Below are 22,066 nucleotides of genomic sequence, written 5' to 3'. Positions count from 1 at the left end.
GGTAGGATTAGTGGTGCCAGTAATCAACCACAGAGTTAGAAAGGTTAAGAATCAACTGCCTTATTAAAAAATTAATGTTTAGAAATATATGTACCTGGCTACCCCATGTATATGTGTATGAATTAGGAAATGCATTTGGATGCATTATAAATGGCGGGTAGTAAGTACTTCCTGAACCATAATATCCATACAATACACAAATAAAAATACATTAACTAGTTGGAATCAAGACACATGCCTTTTATGAATGACCAATGTATCATACCTGAGTCGATGAAATTGGTGTAGAAGGCCTGGGTGGCCTTTTATCTTCTTCTTTGTCCATAACACTATAATAAATTAGAATAACTAATTAATAAATGCATCACAAAAACGCAGCTCCGCATACAGTTAGAATAAACATTTCATAGTAATGTGAAGTCCTAAACATTAATTAGTTATGTCTACAATGATTAGAATTTAGTAATTGATTTTACAGATTGGGAAGTGCAACTATAGATCCGTATTTTTTATTTTTGTTTGATTTTGGATTTTTAGCATTACATACTCCAGGCAATTTGAGTTCAGCGCATTAATTAATCGCACTAGCCATATTAAATCACAATCTTCAAGCCACAACCAAATACCAAAATCAACATAATTCAATCCATAAATAATCACAATCTTAGAATAATTCAAGCCACAATCTGAAACCAAAACCAAAAAAAAATTAATCCATATCTCATAAGAATTCAAGCCATAATCTAACCCACAATCAACATACCATACCACTACTATCAGAATTCATGCCAAAATATCATAATCCACTCCATAATCTCACACCACAATCTCAACCTCAATCAAAATTGATACCCATATTACAATACTTAATTCGGAAATAAAAGAGCATAAATGGTAAAAGGGCTTAGAAGATAAAATTTCTACAGTAATTGATACCCATGTATTTTAGTTCTATGTGGATTAATTTTGTCTTAGTTTTGAGTTGAAAATATATCAAATCTTTTCTTTTTAATCTTATCTTCTCTATCCATTTACCTACAAATTTAAGCAAAACCCAAACCTAGTAAATGCCTCTCGGAATCTAACAAAAAAAAATTAAAATCCATTATCACAACTATAGAGCAATCGCACTGCACTCTTCCTATCAGTGCAAATCAGAAGCCATCAAAACCACTTTGCCTGAAGAACCACAAACTGAGGATGGCTAAACAGGGCACGGACAGCTCAGTTTCTTACCTCACAGAATTGCAGACCTGTTGGTGCGGCAGACAACAGACGGCAGACGGCAGAAGGGTCGGCAGTCGGCACACCAGATGGTACGAGCAACTTCAGACTACAGTCGGCAGAGGATTTCGGTTCGGCAAGCGGGAGGAGTGACGTTGGAGGGAGCAGCAGATTTTCGAAACTTTTGGAAATTATTCAATGCCGAATAGCGTAAAATGCAAACGTTTTACTGTAGCAGCTAAAAAAAATTTAATTTAGGCATAAAAAATTGTCGTTGTACTGTAGCATTAAAAAAATTACATATCGACAGAGTATGGTGTAAATTACTATACAGACTTAAATATAGCACTACTCAAAAGATTGCCAGCTTTCTTTCTTGTTTGTAATATTGGACGTCAACCAAAGGGTATATCGATTCACACTCGTACGGTACTCTTCGTATACGACTGCTCAATAAGACTGGCTTTGGATTGGTAACTTCCAATAAGGGGTGCATGGCTCTCGCCAATTAAACCGTTCTCGTGGTGACCAAATTCAAACAATCACTCTAAAATTAACCAATGCCCAATTGAGGGGAATGATTGTACTCGATCTTATTTTCTTACTATTTTATAAAAATATATATTTTTATTCTCAGGACTGACGTGACAGTATCGGGCGAGTGTCGGGCGAGATTTTGCCACATTTTATCAACTTTCTGTGATAAAAAAGGTAATGTCCCTCACACGATCTATCTTCTGTCCTACATCATCAGCACTATATACATATGTATATATATATACACATACTGTGGCCTTTCCTAACGGGCAAGTTGATCAGATAATATCCCATATTGCGGATCAGACTCTCCACAAAAATTCTCATCATAAGATACTCAAAATCTCAGTCTTTGTAAATGTACATATCCTGTCCGAGATTTTTCCTACGTGAAAAGACGTGATGAGTTCAATCAGATCCCAGCTTGTCAAAAAGAGACAGCTGAAAGAGGGAATAACCAAAAGATGCGTAAGCTTGCATGCATATCATCCATCAAAGCCAAAAGCAAGACTTTGACATGGTCCGTGTTCTTATCTCATCATATCCCTAACTTGTTTTATCTCTCTTTTTTTTTCATTAATCCTCTTGTTCCATCTTTCTTACTTTTTCAAGACATGTGCATCATCTATCTAGACCACGTACCCCTAACCACCCCCCCCCCCCCCCCCTTTCTCTCTCTATTTGACCTATTAATTACAAGATCAGTCCCACGTAGGCAATACGGTTGTTCTTTTTTTTTCTTTTTCTTTTTTAAACCATCTCCGACGAAACTTAGTTTATTAAAAACTAACAAATATATTGTAAGAGAACTCACAATTATTTTTGTAAAATATATTTTTTTTAAATATAACGAAATGTTATTAAAATACTACTCCAATTTTGTATTTTAAAAATATTATATATTTTGTTAAAGTGATCCCTCTACATGTAGAGAATCTTATTTATCAAATGTAAATATTTTTAATTACTTTCTCTTTTTTTCTCATGTAATTTTTTATTTCTTTCTTATGTGTAAATATTTTTTAAAATATTTGAAATAAATAAAAAAAATAAAAAATAAAATATTTAAATAATATAAAAAAAAGTTGATATATAATATATTATAAAAATTAATATATAAAATAAAAATAAATAAATTTTATGATATATTTTGAAGAATAAGACAGAGAAAGCATCCCTATCTCATTTTTTTTATCCTCCAAAAGAAGCTAGCTTCTCGTATGTGCTGCCGAATATTTTGGGAGCTCCATTTAGTCATAGAGAACTTAATAGGGTAGCGGTAGGTCAGGATTTGACGAGAGCATCTCTGGTTGTCATAGTCGTTGTCTTGCGTATAGATGCCTACTTAAATTTTAGACACCCAGCTACCCAACAGTTTTACCGATTTACAAAGACAGCGAGAAAAATATATATTAAAATATTTTTCATGCTGATGAGCACAGTAATCTTTACGTTCGCATTTTCCCATTTTTACCCTTTATATTTTGGAAGCAAAATGCAAATGATGAACGGAAATTGTAACCAATTAATAGCTAGAAACTGCATTCTTAATAAGGGATCTTTGCATATATTAAGATGCCATGCGACGACTTAAACTGTTAGATACTACCCCGAGTTCCTCTAAGTAAACAGAACACAACAACTAGAAGTTTGATATCAAAAATAGTCACGGATCCAATGAGTTAAAAGACAATATACCAGATCACAAAATAGCAAGAAATTAACAAGAATATACAGCAATAAACGAAAAACAAGAAATAAGGAAAATAGAGAAAAAAAATACAATCGATTTATATGGTTCGACTCTAATAATTTACGTCCACTAGGTTTATGTATTGTCACACTATTTACATAAACCATAACTTTAGATTTATGGATTTGATAGTAAATAATATTAATATATCAATCACGTACTCATGCTATATAGCTAGCTTATATTATTTCCCATATTAGTTTTTATTCCGAAACTTTTTGAACTTTATATGGGTTTTAAAATTGTATGCATGCACACATAGATCTAGAATGGTGGCATTGATCAATTCGTGCCCTTCCAATTACCATGATCTCTAAATTAGTCCGTTGGTATAAAGGTGCATGCCAAAGGAAGAGATGAAAATTCAAGCATATTCTGCACAAAATGCAGTCCCATCAACAAAAACTGGACCGAATAATCATAAAAGATCACCAAACCTTTTTGTAACGTGTAGTCCATATCTTCGGGAGGATTTAATAAAAGAGAAACTAGCTTGTGGAATTGCCCGATGGGAGGATTTAACGTTAGCAATAGTGGAGACTCCCTGCATAAAGCCCTACGCCGAAATACGTAAATTAAGTACTACTACTAGGATGGTCCCGCTTTTATTTACTCACGCCACAAGTCATCAAAACAATACCTTCCTCAAAAACCGACAAAGCAACAGTGGTACATGCAAAAGCATACCTAGATTCATTTAGGAGCATCCGCCTAAGATCTAAGCTAGCGCTTCCGCCTCCGACTTTCTATTAGTTCTCTTTTCCCAGAATAACGAAAGAAAACTTTTTTTACGCGTCTGGCTTGTCATAAGCGAATGCATGCATTTGATTAAAAAAAGGGGTTGGGTGAGGAACAAAACGACAAAAAAAAGAGAGTTAAAACTTGGAAGGGCCCAACACTTGAAGATCTTACCAATTAGATCAGGTGACTGACATTCTATATGTAGTACCAAATTAATACGTTCTCTCAACCAAACGAGAGAATTATCGAAGGTGTCGTGAGTACCCATGCAATACTATCGAATGCATGCATGGTGTGCATGTTCTTGTGGACTCATAGCTAGGTTAACAAATTGATATTAAAATTAGATGTAATTTAATAACATCTTTGCAGTACGTCGGAGAAATGATCTGATACGTTGAAATTGTTGAAACCCAACGGTTATAAGTTAGAAGCTTAGAATACCGAGTCACCGACAGTGGAAATCAAGCAAAAGGCAAAGGGATTTCATGTGGTAGGGGGCATTGCTTTAATGCGATCTTTTGGTCACTGTTAATTTGATACAATGGGGTCCACCGTCCCGACAGAAACAAGTGTGACTCAGCAACCATTGCTAGTTGATGCGCCTCCTAGAGAATAAGTACGGTATAATCCTACTCATCTCCAGGACACTCGTTCGGGAATAATTGGTCAATAACATTGTTAACGCCTACAATCACACAATAGGTTAAAAGAAAAGAAAGAGTCCTTGATCCGCTGCGACGATTCGGACCTCAATTAGTATAATGTGGAGCTTTCGACGATAGTTTGATGTGATTTTATGTTGTCTGTATGTATATTCATGATAATATATTAAAAATAAATATAAGAAAAATAAAGAAATAATAATACTTAAATTTATATAATTCGATATAATGTCTACGTTCATAGAATTTGGACATGAGAAAATCTATTATAATATGATTGTTTTACAGCTCTCATGATCTCTTATCCTTATTGTACAATAGAGATCATGGATCTATTTTCTGATTGAGATCTTCTCTCTAGAGTTCACATTGTTAGGTTGAATAAGCTCACTGAGAAGTTGAAGTTTGGAAGTTCCCGTGAAATCATCTGGTCCTTTTCCTTTTATCCTCTCTTATCCTTCTTTCGTGTCATATCTCTTCTTCTTTATGTCACATCTCTTTTTTTTTTTATGTCATATCTCTCTTTTTATTCCTGACACCATTTTCCTTCCTGAGTCTTTTGTCATCTTCCTCATTCTCTCTTTCTTCCGTCTTCAAGAGACCGCCCAGCTTGAGCTAGGTCTGGAAAACCACTTTAGGCCTGTAAATATTTTATCCCCTCCAAACGTAATTATATGTCGCCTTCATATAATACATTAATACATACACACATATCTATATATATAGCAACTAATTACGTGCCATGAAGATAATCGATACATTACTGAATCATTGATCATATATTTGAACTATTACTGTATTATCATTTTGTTAATTAGGTGATTAATAATTTTTCTTGACACGAAAACTATCTGATCTAACAAAACCTGAGTGCTAACGTGGCACGGTATTAGGAATTATATATTTTTAAATTAATAACTAATTAGGCTTTTTTTATTCAAATCATATATATAATTATGAAAAATTTTACTCATCATTCCCACATTATGACACACCACACATAATTTTTTTAATCTTTTTTTTCCTTAATAAGTATATTGTAGTGTAAAAATAATTAGTAAAATAACTCAATTAGTTTAGTTAGAATAAAATAAAATTAAAATAATAAAAATAAGTGTGTATGTGATGTGAGGTGCATGTGTGCGTGGTGTGTGCAATGATAAGTAACAAAATTCATATAATTAATTATATGAGAAGTGTTAATATAGTCACAAAGCAAAAGTGTGAATCCAATAAACTGAATTTATTTCATATGATTCATTATATTTACTTTACAAAAATATAATTTTACAAACTGACAAATCCCGTTAAACTGCATCTAATTATAAAATTAATTTTGTATAAATTTTTTATAGATAGAATATTTCTTTAGTTATACTGGTTGCTAACAATTATTTAGGGTTGCTTATTATGAGAGCATGCTGCAGGCATGCGTCATGCGTCATGCTAGCTAGACCGGTAAGTCGTTGGTCATGAAACTACGAGAGATTTCTATGAAAGAAAAGAGTACTGCCCATCGTTCTACAGGGGCCCTCTAGCAATACCCGCAATCCTGATCTCTTGATCAATCAATCGTGGAAACGTTTAGCAATTAATACTCCCAAAAGTTATCCGTTGTGAATATGACAAAGCAACTGCCATAAATAATTGCATACAGCCCAATTAAGTAGCTAATTGTAAACTACAGTTTTTCAGCATCTCGTGTTTGTTTAAACCAACAATAATTCGAATTAACGCCGGAGCAATGCATAATTATTCGGGTAGAAACCAATTTAATTGAAATGATAATTTATTTTTATTATTTAAATAGTTTCAATTATTAGAAAGATCAACCTTCCTCGTATATATAGCGTTCCAAATCAACAACGTAACCAGTACTGCAGCATCCGGGTCCACCAAATGTCCCCAAGAAAATCAACTAAAATTACCCGAAATTGCGCCATCTTGATCCACACAATTATCAACCATCTCATGTGTATAATAATTTATCACCATTTTCGCAAAAGTTACTGCAGACATGAATGAATGGATGAATTAGACAGGTACAACGTGCGGGTTCATCATTTCTGGCCTTCCACAAAATTAAACATGATAAAATTTACAATTTGTTAAGGGATGCACATTATAATTTCTTTGATAACTTGACATGACGTACACAATATCTGGACCAAAATGTATAATACACGTGAGTAATGCAAATATATATTCTAGCTCTTTGTAGAGAGAGATCGATCTGTCACTCCGCCGAACAAACAGAAAGCATTGCCAAGCTCTTGAAATTTTGTTTTGATATTCATTTTTTCCATAAAGCAATGCCCGGCGAATCTTGGCACAAATCTTTCACAGTTGGACAGAGAAAAGATACACATGGGGTCGTTTAGAATAATAATTGTTGCTTGTATGACTACCCATTTTGTTTTGTTTTGTTTTTTTCATTTATGATTTAAAAAAATTAAAAAAAAAAAGTGTGTGCCTTAATAAGGAATCCCAACACCATCCACACACACAAATCAATAGCTCCGCGCCTCAAACCAAAAGCACAAAATGGGAAGCTCTGTGCATGTCAAGGAGGCCGTCATGGTCATCCCCTGTGAGCCAACTCCAGCTCGTGTCCTCACTCTCTCAGCTATTGATTCCCAGCTCTTCCTTCGCTTCACCATCGAGTATCTCTTGGTGTACAGGCCGGCTCGCCCCGGTTTGGACCATGATGTACATCTGGGCACTGCTCGTCTCAAGGATGCGCTAGCACAAGCCTTGGTGCCATACTACCCTTTAGCCGGAAGAGTCAGAGCTAAGCCCGATGGTTCGAGCCTTGAGGTGGTTTGTAGAGCCCAAGGTGCTTTATTCATTGAGGCCATATCCGATAGATACACAATTAGCGACTTTGAAAGAGCTCCAAAGTCTGTCAACCATTGGAGGAAGCTACTGTCCCTCCACGTGGCTGACGTTCTCAAAGGGGCCCCACCTCTCGTGGTCCAGCTGACGTGGCTGAAGGACGGAGCAGCGACGGTGGGTGTCGGAATCAGCCATTGTCTCTGTGATGGAATCGGTAGCGCTGAGTTCCTCAACTCGTTCGCAGAGTTGGCTTCTGAGAAACGCGAACTTGCCGAATTAAAGCCTATGCCTGTCTGGCAGCGCCACTTCTTAGACCCACTGCCTGTAAGGTCTCCACATGATATATCGGTGACCCACCCCGAGTTCACCCGAGTTCCTGACCTTTGTGGTTTCCTGACTCGCTTCTCGAACGAAAGGCTCGCCCCTACATCAATCACCTTCAATGAACGGTATCTCAACGAGCTCAAGAACTTAGCTACTTCCGCGAGTCTACCCACCGAGTTATCTTACACGTCATTCGAGGTTCTTTCTGCTCATATTTGGCGAAGCTGGGCTAGATCACTAAACTTACCTTCAAATCAAGTTTTGAAGATCCTCTTCAGTGTTAACGTTCGTGAGCGAGTGAAGCCGAGTATACCCAGTGGATACTACGGCAATGCTTTTGTACTCGGTTGCGCGGAAGCGAGCGTTAAAGATCTAGTTGAAAAGGGCTTAGGCTTTGCCTCAGCTCTGGTTAAAAGCGCGAAAGAAAGAGTAAACACGGAGTACGTAAGAAGGGTCGCGGCGTCTGTGAGTGAGTCTGCAGCGAGTCCTGACTCAGTGGGTGTACTCATTATTTCACAATGGTCAAGGCTAGGGTTAGAAAAGGTTGACTTTGGAATGGGAGTCCCACATCATGTGGGACCCATTTGCTGTGATAGGTACTGCCTGTTTTTGCCAGTTCTTGATCAGAGGGACGCTGTGAAGGTGATGGTGGCGATCCCCACAAGTGCCGTTGACAAGTACAATTATTTGGTCAGGAGTCCATACGCTTGAGGAGCACTGGATTTTTTTCTAGCCATTGACTTCTATGATTAGTTTGACTTTTTTTTATAAATGAATATAAAATTGATTCCGAAGTCTGGTCCCAGGAAGTAGCAGTTCCATTCCATATTTCCATGAACTTTTTCTCTTCATTTCGAAAGAACGTGGTGGTCATCCTAAATTTGCGCCTTTTGGCTGACCTTTCAGTGTAGTGAAGAACCTATTGAAGCTTGTTTAAATTGATATATTTTACTTACTTTGTTATTGTCCTTCAACAACATGTTCGTATGATTAAACCTGCCCTCTGTCCAAGTACATTGTCCAAGAGCATCTCCGGTTTTTTTAATTGATGCCCAAAAGCATTGTTAAATAATATTAGATTATTGCCTAGAAATCAAGCAGCGAACAACATGATCAATTCGTACGTTCCAAGACTCAAAAACTATGGGATATTGGAAAAATGCTCTACTTAATCATCAACTATGGTCAATAAAATCCATTCCGTATCTTGCTTTTTTGTTTTCAATTCAAGCCCTATGACATCATTGAAAACTGAATTGGCATAGCATGTATCTCTCCCCTTCTGTCCTTCTCTTTCTGACGTCTTAATATTCTCCATCTGTTCCAATTTTAAATGCCTTTACGTTCACCCACAATGAATTGCCTCCGTGAGCAGTACAACATGTTAAGCTAGTACAAAGATCGGTTAAATAGGCGGCGATATGCCTAAGGTCAGGGCGCGAGATGGACCAGACACTCGCTTTTAGGTTGGGCCCATCCGTCGGAAGACACCACGTACATGCATCTAGCTGAAAAGTTTGCACATTTGTATGGGCTTATCCTCTCTCGAAGAAAGGTTCGGGCTTCATTTTCAGTTTCACAGCTAGCTCATAATACTGGACCGAATGCACAATGTCCAAAGCTTACACCCAGTTTACAATATGGTTTGAACCACAAATTGCCATCGTGCATATCCCTGCAGGTGGCCTCTCTTGTTTTGCCATTAATACATACGGCATGGTGAACTTCTTGTCTGAATTGCGTTACTATAATAAATATGGAATGGTGACTCACAATTCGCATTGTGATTTTCTGTGACAACAAAAGCAGGCCAGACAACCTTTTCTATTTAATTTTTAGCGAATGCACAGATCCGGTTACTGGTCAGGACATACGGACATCTTCGATCGATGACCTTTTCAGGAATTCTCCTTAAAAAAGTTGCAAGATATTTCTGGTCCTTCAAATAAGAACCTGTTGACATCTCATTCCAATTAAGATCGCAATTTTTTCCGTTCTTTTGGCAACATATATGACTTTTGTATATGATCTTTTTCTTCCATCTTTTGGGATTGGTTTTTATACCAGGCACGGATCTTTGTTTGTGCTTATTTTCAGATCAACCTAATGACATATATATGATGTGTCTTAATGTTTATAATGAACATAGAATATTGCATCCTGATCATGGTTGCCAAATATCATATATATTTGTTCAATGATTTGGACTCGGGGAGATCTGACAAGAACGAGGGTCGTCGGAGGTGGCAGTACTCCCTACCCTGTTTGCGCATATGTTGGCGAAATAAATTGAAATACATTACGATGGATAAGTATGTGGCTATGATTGGAACAGCTCCCTTCCAACCTTACAATCCCAAACCAATGCTTGTATTATAAAAGGAACGGCTAAGAAGGGGAAAAAGTCACCGAATACTGCACGATGGAGGGAGCATCGCATCGCATCGCATCAGAAATTCTCTCCAACTTGTGCCTTTTACTGGCTACGTACACCCTTTGTAAGTTCCGAGGCACTGTCTGGCTGCCTGGTCCCCACATGCTAGCTAGCAGCCTCATACTTCCTTTTAAACACAGACACGTCAGCTCCTCATGCAATCGGCTAAACAGGAGATTTAATTCCTCACGGACCTGCAATAATATTGGTGTGGAGTCACTGTACGTGCAGTAGGTATAACAGTACTTGATTACCGTAGTAGAACAAGCTGGCCATAAATATTGCCTGGCTACGCGCGGCTCGTACTATATATGCAATTTCTCATCAAATAATGCATCTCAGACGCTCTATACGTTTGAGGTTAGGTTATCAATATATACGCGCAGTGGCCTGCTGGCCTCTTCGTTCTGGTTATTAAAGAAAATAAAAAACATTAAATTGTGATCTGAGAGAGAAACAGTGAGTTGGAAAATAACATGGCCTTACTGCCTTCTTCCGACAAGGAAGTATCACTTCTTACCTGTCAAGTAAAGGCGACGAATCCTTGTCCTACAATTCTTGCACTCTTGTGTTCATATGGCACGTGGCAGATTCTGCATTTGCATGCAAATGCCACGTGAGATCTACAGTTTTTTTTTTTTTCGCCTTTTTAACTTTATTTTTTGGTTGTCCTCTTTCATAATTTTCTTTCTTTTTACACCAACCCCTTCCATATTCTTTATCGTCGTAAATTCTTCGATTGATCATTTGGCCATAAATAATATTTAATGTGTGAGACAAAAAAAAAACCATAGTATATAACTGAATTTAACTCGTCGCAGTTGTTGGGAGTGTGCTACAACCAAGCACATTAATAAATTGTTGAAAATCAACGAATTAACATAAATATTGTGTTAAAAGACAACTATATATAGACCAATAAAATTAATTAGGCAAGCTAGGTAAAAGTTTTAAGTTTTCATCATGCTCCCATATGCTGCAATGATTACTTTACGGAAAATTACAAAACTATAAATTAGTAAAATTATTTTTAAAAATATATAAATTCCAAAATGACAATCGACATATGTTCTCATCAAGTACTAGATTTGATCAACAAATTCGACTGAGGTTTTAAACATAAATTATTCAGAGAGTAGACGAAATTGTGTTCAAACTAACCTTCCAATTAGTGTAATTGCAATATTCAAGACGTAAGGGGGTTTAAAAGAATCGCATGACTCGAAGCACATTCAAAAGAGGATTCGAACGGACATCGTGATCATACCTAGCTATATAGAGATGTCAAATTCTAGTCATGATTTGGTCTAATTTTAGTTCATATATCCCAATCAAATAAGCCCGAATACTAGTCAAATCAAATATATAGTGGCTCGATGTCTATGTCCAATATTATTGAAGAGGTAAAACTATAAGAGCATACTTGTTGCATTTCAAGTAGAATATATACAAGGATGATATCTCGTTGATCATCAATAGAATCGGATGCCAAAGAATATCTAACAAAAGAATAAACAAAAGTTTAACATTGCCAAGACTCTTTCACCAGATCATGACGACATGTACTATAGAACACAACAACACTCGTATACAAAACGAATATCATGCAATATATTAATACACCCAATTAATCTCAATCTCCAATTTTTATGAGAAGTCTTCATTCTTCTTATTCCATCATTTGGCTTAACAATTGAAATAGACACCATAAATCCAACATAGATCATATTCTTCCCTCTTTTACAGCAAATTATACAACCATCTACGTCGAATGTTCATGGTTACGGTTGAACAAAGTTAATTTCCGGCCACTACTTAAATTCAAAGAGGCACCTAATAAATCTTATATCACATGGTTGTCTTGATGATTAAGACTGCCGTGTCATGATATCACAAGGCTTTTCGTGCACCAGTAAATTAGAGTAACTATGGGGTGGCTTCCCCTCTTGGCCGTGGATGCCAGTTAAATGATCCAAAGTAAGGTTCTCTAGACGTATAAATTTGCATTATAAATGTACGTACGTTGTGAGACCTAATTTTGACTTTTCGGTCTTATCAAAGTAGCTAGTTAGAAGGATGGGAGCGAGGCAGCTTAATTAACGATGACAATATACTAAAGAGAAAATTTTTAGTTTGAATACGATCGATACTTGTTCGAGTCCAATGCATGGTAGAAGATTTGCTTATTAGTTTATTCCCAACATGCAAGCATCCACTAAATAGCTATAATATAAAACTATATATATATATATATGAAGCAAGAATCGATCGAGCCCCTTGCTTCCTTGTTTTCTTCGGAGGCAACTCGATCCATGATGATCTTTTTGTGGACGTTCGAAGTGACATTTTTCCTCTGGGTACGTGGGCAATATTGCGCGGACAGGAACTGAGAATGCCTAAACTTGATTCTTCTGACCATTGTAACTAATTTATTGGCCTAATTAATCCATCCCACTCACGGCGACAAGTTGTCGCAGACCCTAGAAGCAGGGAAGTTTCATACATGCACAAGGTTGTTCGTATGTTTTAGGACCTTAGGCTTTTAAAACCTTGCTGGAATTAAATTGGAATGGACAGTAGTTTCCGCCTCGAGCCAGATCGAATTGCTTACCTTGCTGCTGAAAATTTAAAGCCACACACGTACTTATCATGATAATCTGATTTTATTTTCCAAAGCAAGCCATACAAGACTGATTAGCTTATTTATTTAAATCTACGGCCTGATGACTAGCTATATATATCTTTATACAAAAAACCAAGGTACTCCGGTCCCCTTTTTATAATCAGTATCTTAAAACTTGAGAGATATATTAATTGTTATCTGCTAAAATGGAAAAAACATTAGGAATTAATGCGTACGGACATTTAAATTATGACGAATCTAAACTTTAATTGATAAGAATAAAAGTCAAAAGGGCCATTTACAAGCTGGATGATGTATTTTCGCCATTTTGAAATTCTCAATATAAAAATCAGCTAATTATAAAACTCATAGAAGGGTAAAGAAAAACTATCAAAATTGCAAACATGAGTTGATTATAACCACTACGTACTAAAACTTCAATCCGAACAGATTATATATTGCTTAGGTCACGTATCGTAAGTACTGATGATCACTTTTAATCAATTAAGCTAGGAAACTGGGATTGATACACAAGGTTAGCGAAGTTCTAATTTATAATGGTGCGACAAATTGTACGGCTCATCTAAGTCCAAACCCTAAAGGCGATAAATCCATGGGAGACGATGTAATCCTTGGAATCATGACTCAATTAAAATTTCGCTAGCTAGCATTTGGCCAAAAATATTGCAACTATCAAAATCTGTATATCTATGTATGCATACATGTATGAATATAATGGACTGGCCGGGTAATGATTCCAAATTCCAAACCCATACGCAGGAGTTCTGTTAGTGTTTCTTCATTGCGCAGCAATCCTCATCTCTCTCTCTCTCTCAAAAATCGTAAATACGCAAAAGAACCGCACCGCCCTCATCCACCATTTATAGAGATGACATTCAAATTAGGCTCCAGACTCCTCTATTTCGACTAGTCAAGAACACTGAACGAGGCGGTCTCCATCGTTTACCACAGTTTTAACCTTTAAAGCTCGCCCAACCTATGGACGACTCCGCCCCCACTCTACACCTTCCCCAAGACACCGACTCTCCTATCCCCCCCTTTTCGTCCATCACAGACAACACCAAAAGCAGTGATGGAACCACCACCACCAGTGCTGATAACAGTAACTGCACAAACAGCTCAAGCAGTACCAGTCGGAGGTGCAAGGGTAAAGGAGGGCCCGACAACAACAAGTTCAGGTACCGCGGAGTGAGGCAGCGGAGTTGGGGAAAATGGGTGGCCGAGATCCGAGAGCCACGCAAGCGAAGCCGCAAGTGGCTGGGCACCTTCGCCACTGCGGAGGACGCCGCGCGAGCCTATGACCGCGCCGCCATTATTCTCTACGGCTCTAGGGCTCAGCTCAACCTCCAGCCGTCGGGGGGCTCCACGTCCCAGTCGTCCGCATCCACCCGTGGCGGTTCTTCTTCGTCCTCGACTCAAACCCTCCGCCCTCTGCTTCCTCGCCCCTCTGGATTTGGCTTCACCTTCTCTTCTACCCCTTCAACACTTCCAACGATGTCTTCGTCGGGTATTGTACCCTATGGGATCTACCCTAGTGGAAGTCCGTCGATACTGAGTCTTAACAATATGGTACAAAATCCTCAACAAATGGTCCAGTATCAGTATCATCAGTCATGTGATGGGACTGTTGGTGATGGAGTTGACCGTGCGGCAACAACAACCTCGTATCAAAACCCTTGTCATCAACACAGCTATCAGCAGCAACATCAGAATTATTTGTACAATGATATTAACTCGCTTGTGGGCTCGGTGGATTCAAGCTTGTCTCTTTCTACGCAACCCGTGGTTGCACCGGTGGCTCCAGATCCGGTTGGGGCAGTCGGACCTGGATCTCCATCTGTGTGGCCTTTGACGAATGACGAAGTGTATGCACCCAACCTTTGGGACTATGGTGATCCTGAGTACGATAATCCTTTCTTGTTTGATAATTTTTAAGTCCTGATCGATGGTGGGTCTGCATATTTTTGCTCGCTTTCATAAAACGTTTAGACACACTGGCCGCTTGCATGCAATTAGTTCTCGATCGAGGAGTTATTGCCCCTGCACTTTCTCCTATAATTCAGTATGGATCTCTTTAAATTAATAGTTTAGTGCAACTAATATTCTGCAAAAGTACTGGTTGAAACTGCGTTTTATTGGCGATGGGATATAATAGTACTCCTTTCGATTAGAGATTGATGTCGATGTTGAAGATGAATATGGTAGGACTGCCCAAGGGATTAAAGTGAATGCGGGTGAGAATTAACTACGGGAAAAAGCCATGGCCATTAGCGATCAAGAGCTAACTATCTTACTATCTGTTGCTAGCTTGTTTCGTTTGATCTCCGTACGGGTGGAAGAGATCCAAAGGTATGTATGATTGCTTGTATGATGTAATGAAATTTCAGTTATGGAGGTTTTCGGATAGGAATATTTTCGTTCTAGCTAAGTTTAAAGGGCTGCTTGGTATGTACTTTGGCATTTGAAGAATGCATATTATTCAGTAAAATTATAGTTTTTATAAGTCTATTTGTTATTTGGTTTTAGCCTTTAGCGAAACTCATATATCCTATTTCTAAGCTTTCACGTCGTTGATTTTTCTCCGCATATAAATTAGCTTCACTTCAAGTGGAGGCCTTTGGGTTATCTTCCCTACTTTTGCAGCCGATCTTTATTCTGAATGCTTATTTTGAAACAAAATTTAATTAATCTCCCCATAGAACTAAACACTATGCTTTGTATAATTTAGATGGAAAGAAAAGTTCATATTCTAAGGCATATCATTGAGCTGCATGCACCTTGAAATTCTTTTTCTTAAAACTGTTCACGAAATAAAATTCACGTAGGGCTCGGTTAGGTGTATTTGATACATGTACATTTTGCAAGCCATCAATCGACCTTACTCACGTGATCAGTACCTTGTAAGGAACTTTCAAGCAACTTCTTGCTGCCACTGTTTGTTAAGGGCTTAAGATAGAGGAACCAATTTCAAAGTAAACCTTATACATGCGTTTCCTAAAGTGGTGTTTAGGAAACTAAGATATACATTGATGACAGGCCTTTTGGTTTCCAACTGCTCCTCATGATTCCATAAATACGGTTAGGTTTTCGACTTTCGTTCCTTGGGTTGGGAGGGTTAGGGAAAGGATGGTGCTGATGATGATCATGATGTGCTTCGAAATGCCCTAGGGAATATTTTTCAAATTGTTCAACATATATACTGTAAGCAGCTGAGTGAGCTTTTTAGATATTAATGTGGTCCTTGTGCTTTGTTTTGCAATTGGGCAGGGATTTTAGGATAGGATGTTTTGATGGCTAGTAGTAAGAACTCGTCGTGCATATAATAACAAACAGGTTGCTGATCTGGTGTGCATCTAACCATAATTAAGCATGAATTAAGTTCCTCGAATTTTTTTTCATGTTTTGTCTTGTTTTTTGTTTTTTTTAATCTGTTGTCTTTACCGTGTTTTATTTGTTATGTTCACCATAATTGATGCCTGTAACTGATCATATAGTGTTGAATCATTGAGGGTATGATTTTGGTGATGAAACTCATCGATCGCCTCTATATTTTAACGATAGATAACAAATGTACATGTGCTTGATCTTGTTCAAACTATTGAAAAGTCTCACACAGTTTAGGAATAAACTTATCCTGTGTTTTATAAGGAGTTACGCTACTCTTCTTATTTGACCTTTTAAGAGAAGAAATTGGTGCTTCTATATGATATCAATGACAGTTTAACTTAAGTTCGATGATGGGCTCCTGCGACCTATTCCTGATAATGGTATTGGAAATATTGGCCCACACGTGAGAGGACATATTGAGAAGTCCCACACGGTTTAGAAACAAACTCATCCTAAACTTTATAAGGAGTTTCCATACTCCTTTTATTAGGCTTTTTAAAAGGAGAAATTAGTGTTTCTATACGAACTACCGCTTCTATATGTATTATCCGCACTCCATTTGATGCTTATATATGCATGAAGGACTTTGGCTTGGGAATTAATTTTATTGAACATGATCCATTATATATGATAGCTCATGATAAATTAGTAGAAGCGCATTAATTCTAGCTGTCTCATATATAATTTGTTAATTCCTTATTTGGCCAATGGATCCAGTATTAATATTGCATTTGGTCGCTAATGATAGTACATGTAGAGAAACATGCATGATCTTTTAATCAAAATCAGGCTTATTTAGAATTATCTGAAGGATCCAGGTTTGAAAACTTGGATCTTTCTTGATCATGCATTGCAGTTTATAGTAAATGCACATGTTTGAAGTTGTCTATTAATACAGTACGATCGAGGGAGCGTACTGATAAATATATACATAGTACGTACGTGGTTATCATTTCGTTGACTCTAATATATGCATTCAACTAGTCCTGCATGCGTGTAATTAATTCGGTTTGGATCATGTAAAATCTTCGCTTCCCTCAAAAGCTTAAGTTGATATATAGAAAAGAAGTAGATTTAATTATTTGTATAGTATTTTTACACTCACTCTTACATCATGTGGGTAAGTTAGACTTCCCCTCAATAAATGAGTCCAACACATAAAATAATTAATTAAGCTTAACCTAATGAAGCAAGTTGTAATTCCATATGATATCAGAGCAAATGTCATAAGTTGGACATTAACTACTCTACACTAATTTATTTCATTTAATTAAATTTTATAAGTATTGGGCCTCACTTATTAGGCATGAGTCTAGTCCATGAGGGAAGTGTTGTAAATATAAATTAAATAATAAATATAAATGTTCTCGGCAGTTTTAAGTTTTTGAGATAAGTGATAATTTCACAAATAACCATACATTAACTTCAAATGGTTTTATTGCTGCATGTTAGACTATACTTGTTTCTCTTCTCTGAAGAAAAATTATATTTATCATTTTCTCAACCACCATCCTCTCAACATGACATGCTAAACTTGAATTGAGTTTTTTGTTTTGTTTTTTTTTTGTTTTGTTTTTTTGAAACATGAGTCACATGACTAGGTCTTGCTGTAAAATTGTTAGGATAGAAGTTCTCAATTTTACCATTTAAGAACACAATATTATTTATGGATTATAAAGAAAAATCATAGAACTATGCTCTTATATGTATACTTTCCAAAGTTTTCAATTTACTACTACCGAATCAGCCATGTTTGCACATTTGCCAGCTCTTGATCTCCGCCAGCACCCATTATAATTAAACACATAGCCATGCGAGGGATTCAGGCCGCTCGCTCGTGATGGCACTATCATCCCCATATGCTTAGCCATTCCCACTGGCACTTTAATGAGTTGACTCTCCAATTGACTCGGCGATCCATCAAATTGTAGTGGAATGAACTCCTCCCATGAATAAAATAGATCACAATATAAAGGCTTATAGCCTTACAAAAATAACTCTTTTTTTGTGTAGCATGCAGTTGTTTTGTGTAGTTTTATTCTAAGTCAAAGAAAATGAAACATTGGCAGGTGTGCCCGTCAATACTATTCCGTTAATTAAAATCCTTCTTTGTTGCAGTTTTTTCTAGTTTTCTAATGTTGCTGTGAATTACGATTTAAAGAATAACAGAATATTTGATCCTGCTTACAAGTTAGTAAAATACGTTATACCGTAAACTAGTTAAAGAAATGTAAGCAATTTTTCAAGGAAATATTTGAATATATATATATATATATCTATATGTAAAATTATACTACGCAGTCTACCTAATTCTTTGCATGAGTTCCTTATTACAGTGGTTATAGAATAATGTTACGTACAGTCGTAAAGTGTGCAAATACCACGTAATCGTTTTGAAAAAGAGTAGGGTCTATAATTAAAAAGTTAATTTTTTTTTTATGTCGGTTTCGTATTAATTCACTTTTTTCAAAAAGACTACACAACTCTTGCACAATGCACAATCACGACTGCAAATATCATTTCTCATGGTTATATATGCATAGACTCTCCCAAATTCAGGAAATGAAAATTTTACATATCACTGAGATGACATACCCATCAATCTTTGAGTTTTTTCTTTTAAGAAATAAAAGTATTATGCAATATACATATATAATTCGAAGAAAGTGTGATGCAAAGACAGTAATTCGTCGAGTGCCTTGAGTTTGAAGACAAGGAAAAAGTCACCGGCCCAAATTTTGGGCCGCGTTATATCACGGATGTGAAGCCCAATATTACAGCACAGATTTAAGACTACTCGTCGGATAAAAAATAAGCCCAATCTTCTCCTGAGACAGAATGTCGCCGACTTATCCACTAGGGTTTCTCTAAGAGCTATAAATACTCTCTAAGGCCCCGTCTCAGTACAAATTGCACTCTGCTCAGCGTTATTCTGACTACTCTAGGGCTCTGGAAGCAAGGAAGCGAACAAACATAGCCACCCAATCACCATGAGAGCCAAGGTTAGATCGATCTGAATCACATTCAATATACGCTGTTTCTTGATCTTAAATGTTTGTTCCTTCGGAATAAATAAACGATTTTTGTTTGTGATTTCGTTTGTGGATTTGCGTTTTGTCTTTTCAGTGGAAGAAGAAGCGCATGAGGAGGTTGAAGCGGAAACGCCGAAAGATGAGGCAGCGATCCAAGTAGTTCTATTATCAATAAATTGTCGTTTTCTGTGTAATGGTTGGTGATTAGAGATTAGTAGTGTTCTCCGTTTTTTATGTTTGTACTAAAGCTCTGAAAACTTTGGAATTCTGTACTGCTTAATGAGATTTTGATACTTTTAAACTAAGGTTATAGTGATGAGGAATTCGAGTTGTATCTCGTAACCTTAATGGATAATTTGGATATTTCCGATTTATATCTGATGTCTTTGATATTCTAGCCTCTGGGTTTCGTTGTTTTTAGTCTCTGGCATTGTTTCCATATCACCGTGCTTTCCGGGTCGTATATGCCGGAGTCGAGCAAACTGATCTGCGAATGTCCTGCCTCAGATAATGTTGTGTGGTTTTGGTAATTTTTTGTTGTCATATAGGGTTTTTTGTACAATCTGTTTCCATGAGTCCGGACTCCAACAGTATCTCACCCAAGTAGGACACTTGAAAGAGGTAGAGGCTGACTCATGGGGGTTCAGGCATTCATTGGGTTTATGTCGGATTGAGCTTGAGCTCACCTGGGTTTTGAGCTTGGTCGGTTCCGATTATACTGCCGGGGACAATGTCTATGGTGATTTGATCGAGTCTTCCTTGCAAAAACTTTGGCGTAGGTTACTGCTGTTTGGTTCCCAACCAAAGCCCTTAAGTGTTACGGGTTTGGCTTGTTTGGTGCCTCTTTACAAATAGATATGTTTTCGAACTAATGGGATGTTTGCTTTTGTGGGTTGTGTTGTAGTTGCGGAAACGGGGATGTGCTTCATTGCTATATCACTCGATTATTGAAGGTTTTGATGTATTTTTAGCGTTTTTGATCTCTCACTGAATGCCTGCTATAATTTTACCTCTTAATAGTTGCGTTTTATTTCCTTGTCATGAGCATAAGAAGGCAAGGTCTGGACATCACTCTTTGAAGCAACCGTTGCCCAAAAGGAAATTGCGTTTTATTTGTAACCATTTTGGATCTAAACGCATGCTTTCCAGTTCTGGACCAATGATGCTAATTTTGGCCCAACGGTGCCATTTGTTCGAATCCCACGTTTTACTTCTGCCAGCTTGTCTAATTTTTACGTCTGCAGTTCTTCTATACACAATCGTCTCATGTAGATGCTGTGTAGCAGCTGACGCCACGCTGCAGATTAAAATAAAACCCATTTCATTTCTTTCCCACTTCTTTCACGGCAAGACCAAAGTCTCAGCGACTAAAAGTTCTAACTCCCCCATGTTTCTTCCTCATGTGTGAGTTGGATGAACACATAAAAGCAAAATCAAACCCATAAAGATAAACACAATTTCATTTCTCTCTCTCTCTCTCTCGCTCTCTCTCTAAAAGCGAATATCTGGAATTTTGCGATGGAGGAACAAGGTGGAGCAAATGATAGTGCTGCTATCCTATCCCACCACCACCCCCACCGCTTCCCTCAGTTGTCCTCCATCTTGACCCACCTTAACCACCTCTATTTCGGCACTCATTGCCAACGTGAATCCCTCATCGGAGTCCAAGAGCCTTACAAGTGAGGCCGTAGTGGTTTCGATTCCGATAGCCTCAACCATCATAATATTTGTAAGATTCCTGCAGATGCGAATTGCCCTCGCTGCTTCAAGCACATGGATCTTCTCTTCTCCTTCCCCAATTGCCACAATTTAACTCCTCTGGTTCCTCTAGGTGCCCTTGATGTTCCCGATGATGCTCATTCTAACACTGGAGCTTCTGCCAATCTCTGCCCCAATTGCAAAAGGGCTTACTACTTCCTCCCGGATTGTCCCTCTCCAAAGAAATGGGTGCTCCCGCATATGGGAAATGACTTGGCCATGCATACTCATCCTGGACCGCCTTTTACGCCTAAGGTTAATGTAATTTGAGTGTCAGGGCTCGGTAGTGACTCGTGTGGGTTTGAGCATAGGGAGGCGAAATGCAAGGGGCAAACGAAACTCACTGAGAAGAGGGAGGCCTAGTCGCGCAATTTGAAACTTTAGAAACTCACTGACTTGTGCGAGTTGGGACTGAGAGAAAGAAAGGCTTAGAGAAAAAAAAATAACAATTTGGGACAGAGAGGGAATGAGCACTACGGATTGAATTACAACGATGAAAAATATAAAATGTTGCATTTTATTTTTTGCCATGTCAGCAGTGGGCTAGCCGTTTACCTACCGCTTGAGGGTAGTCGATTGCAAATAGAGTTTTCCTTACGCCCGAGCTTAGTCTATGTTATTTGGTGGACCAATCCATCCAACTTCCATAGACGCTAGAAATATCCAACAACGCAAAAATAGGCTTTAGGCATTTTAAAAAGGGGTTTCGGCCGGGGCCCTACAAGCTTTTTT

General features: G+C 37.6%; 2 protein-coding genes and 1 long non-coding RNA gene across 3 annotated transcripts; all 3 read left to right on the top strand.

Annotated features, from left to right (window-relative positions):
* The first annotated feature begins 7,406 nt into the window (after positions 1-7,406).
* On the top strand, positions 7,407-9,034 carry LOC122303762 (alcohol acyltransferase 9). The gene has a single exon (XM_043115711.1). It carries the CDS (start codon positions 7,465-7,467, stop codon positions 8,788-8,790), a length of 1,326 nt encoding a protein of 441 aa, XP_042971645.1. The 5' UTR covers positions 7,407-7,464; the 3' UTR covers positions 8,791-9,034.
* Positions 9,035-13,889: 4,855 nt separating this feature from the next.
* LOC122292245 (ethylene-responsive transcription factor ABI4) lies at positions 13,890-15,660 on the top strand. Its single transcript, XM_043100486.1, has one exon. It carries the CDS (start codon positions 14,136-14,138, stop codon positions 15,090-15,092), a length of 957 nt encoding a protein of 318 aa, XP_042956420.1. The 5' UTR covers positions 13,890-14,135; the 3' UTR covers positions 15,093-15,660.
* Positions 15,661-18,998: 3,338 nt separating this feature from the next.
* Positions 18,999-19,950, top strand: LOC122292239. Its single transcript, XR_006236863.1, has 2 exons — positions 18,999-19,546; positions 19,671-19,950. It is a non-coding gene; the product is annotated as an uncharacterized LOC122292239 (long non-coding RNA).
* The last annotated feature ends 2,116 nt before the right edge of the window (positions 19,951-22,066 follow it).

The sequence above is a fragment of the Carya illinoinensis genome, chromosome 1, assembly GCF_018687715.1.
Source record: "Carya illinoinensis cultivar Pawnee chromosome 1, C.illinoinensisPawnee_v1, whole genome shotgun sequence".
Taxonomy (NCBI): Eukaryota; Viridiplantae; Streptophyta; class Magnoliopsida; order Fagales; family Juglandaceae; genus Carya; species Carya illinoinensis.
This window is presented reverse-complemented; position numbering and strand designations above follow the sequence as displayed.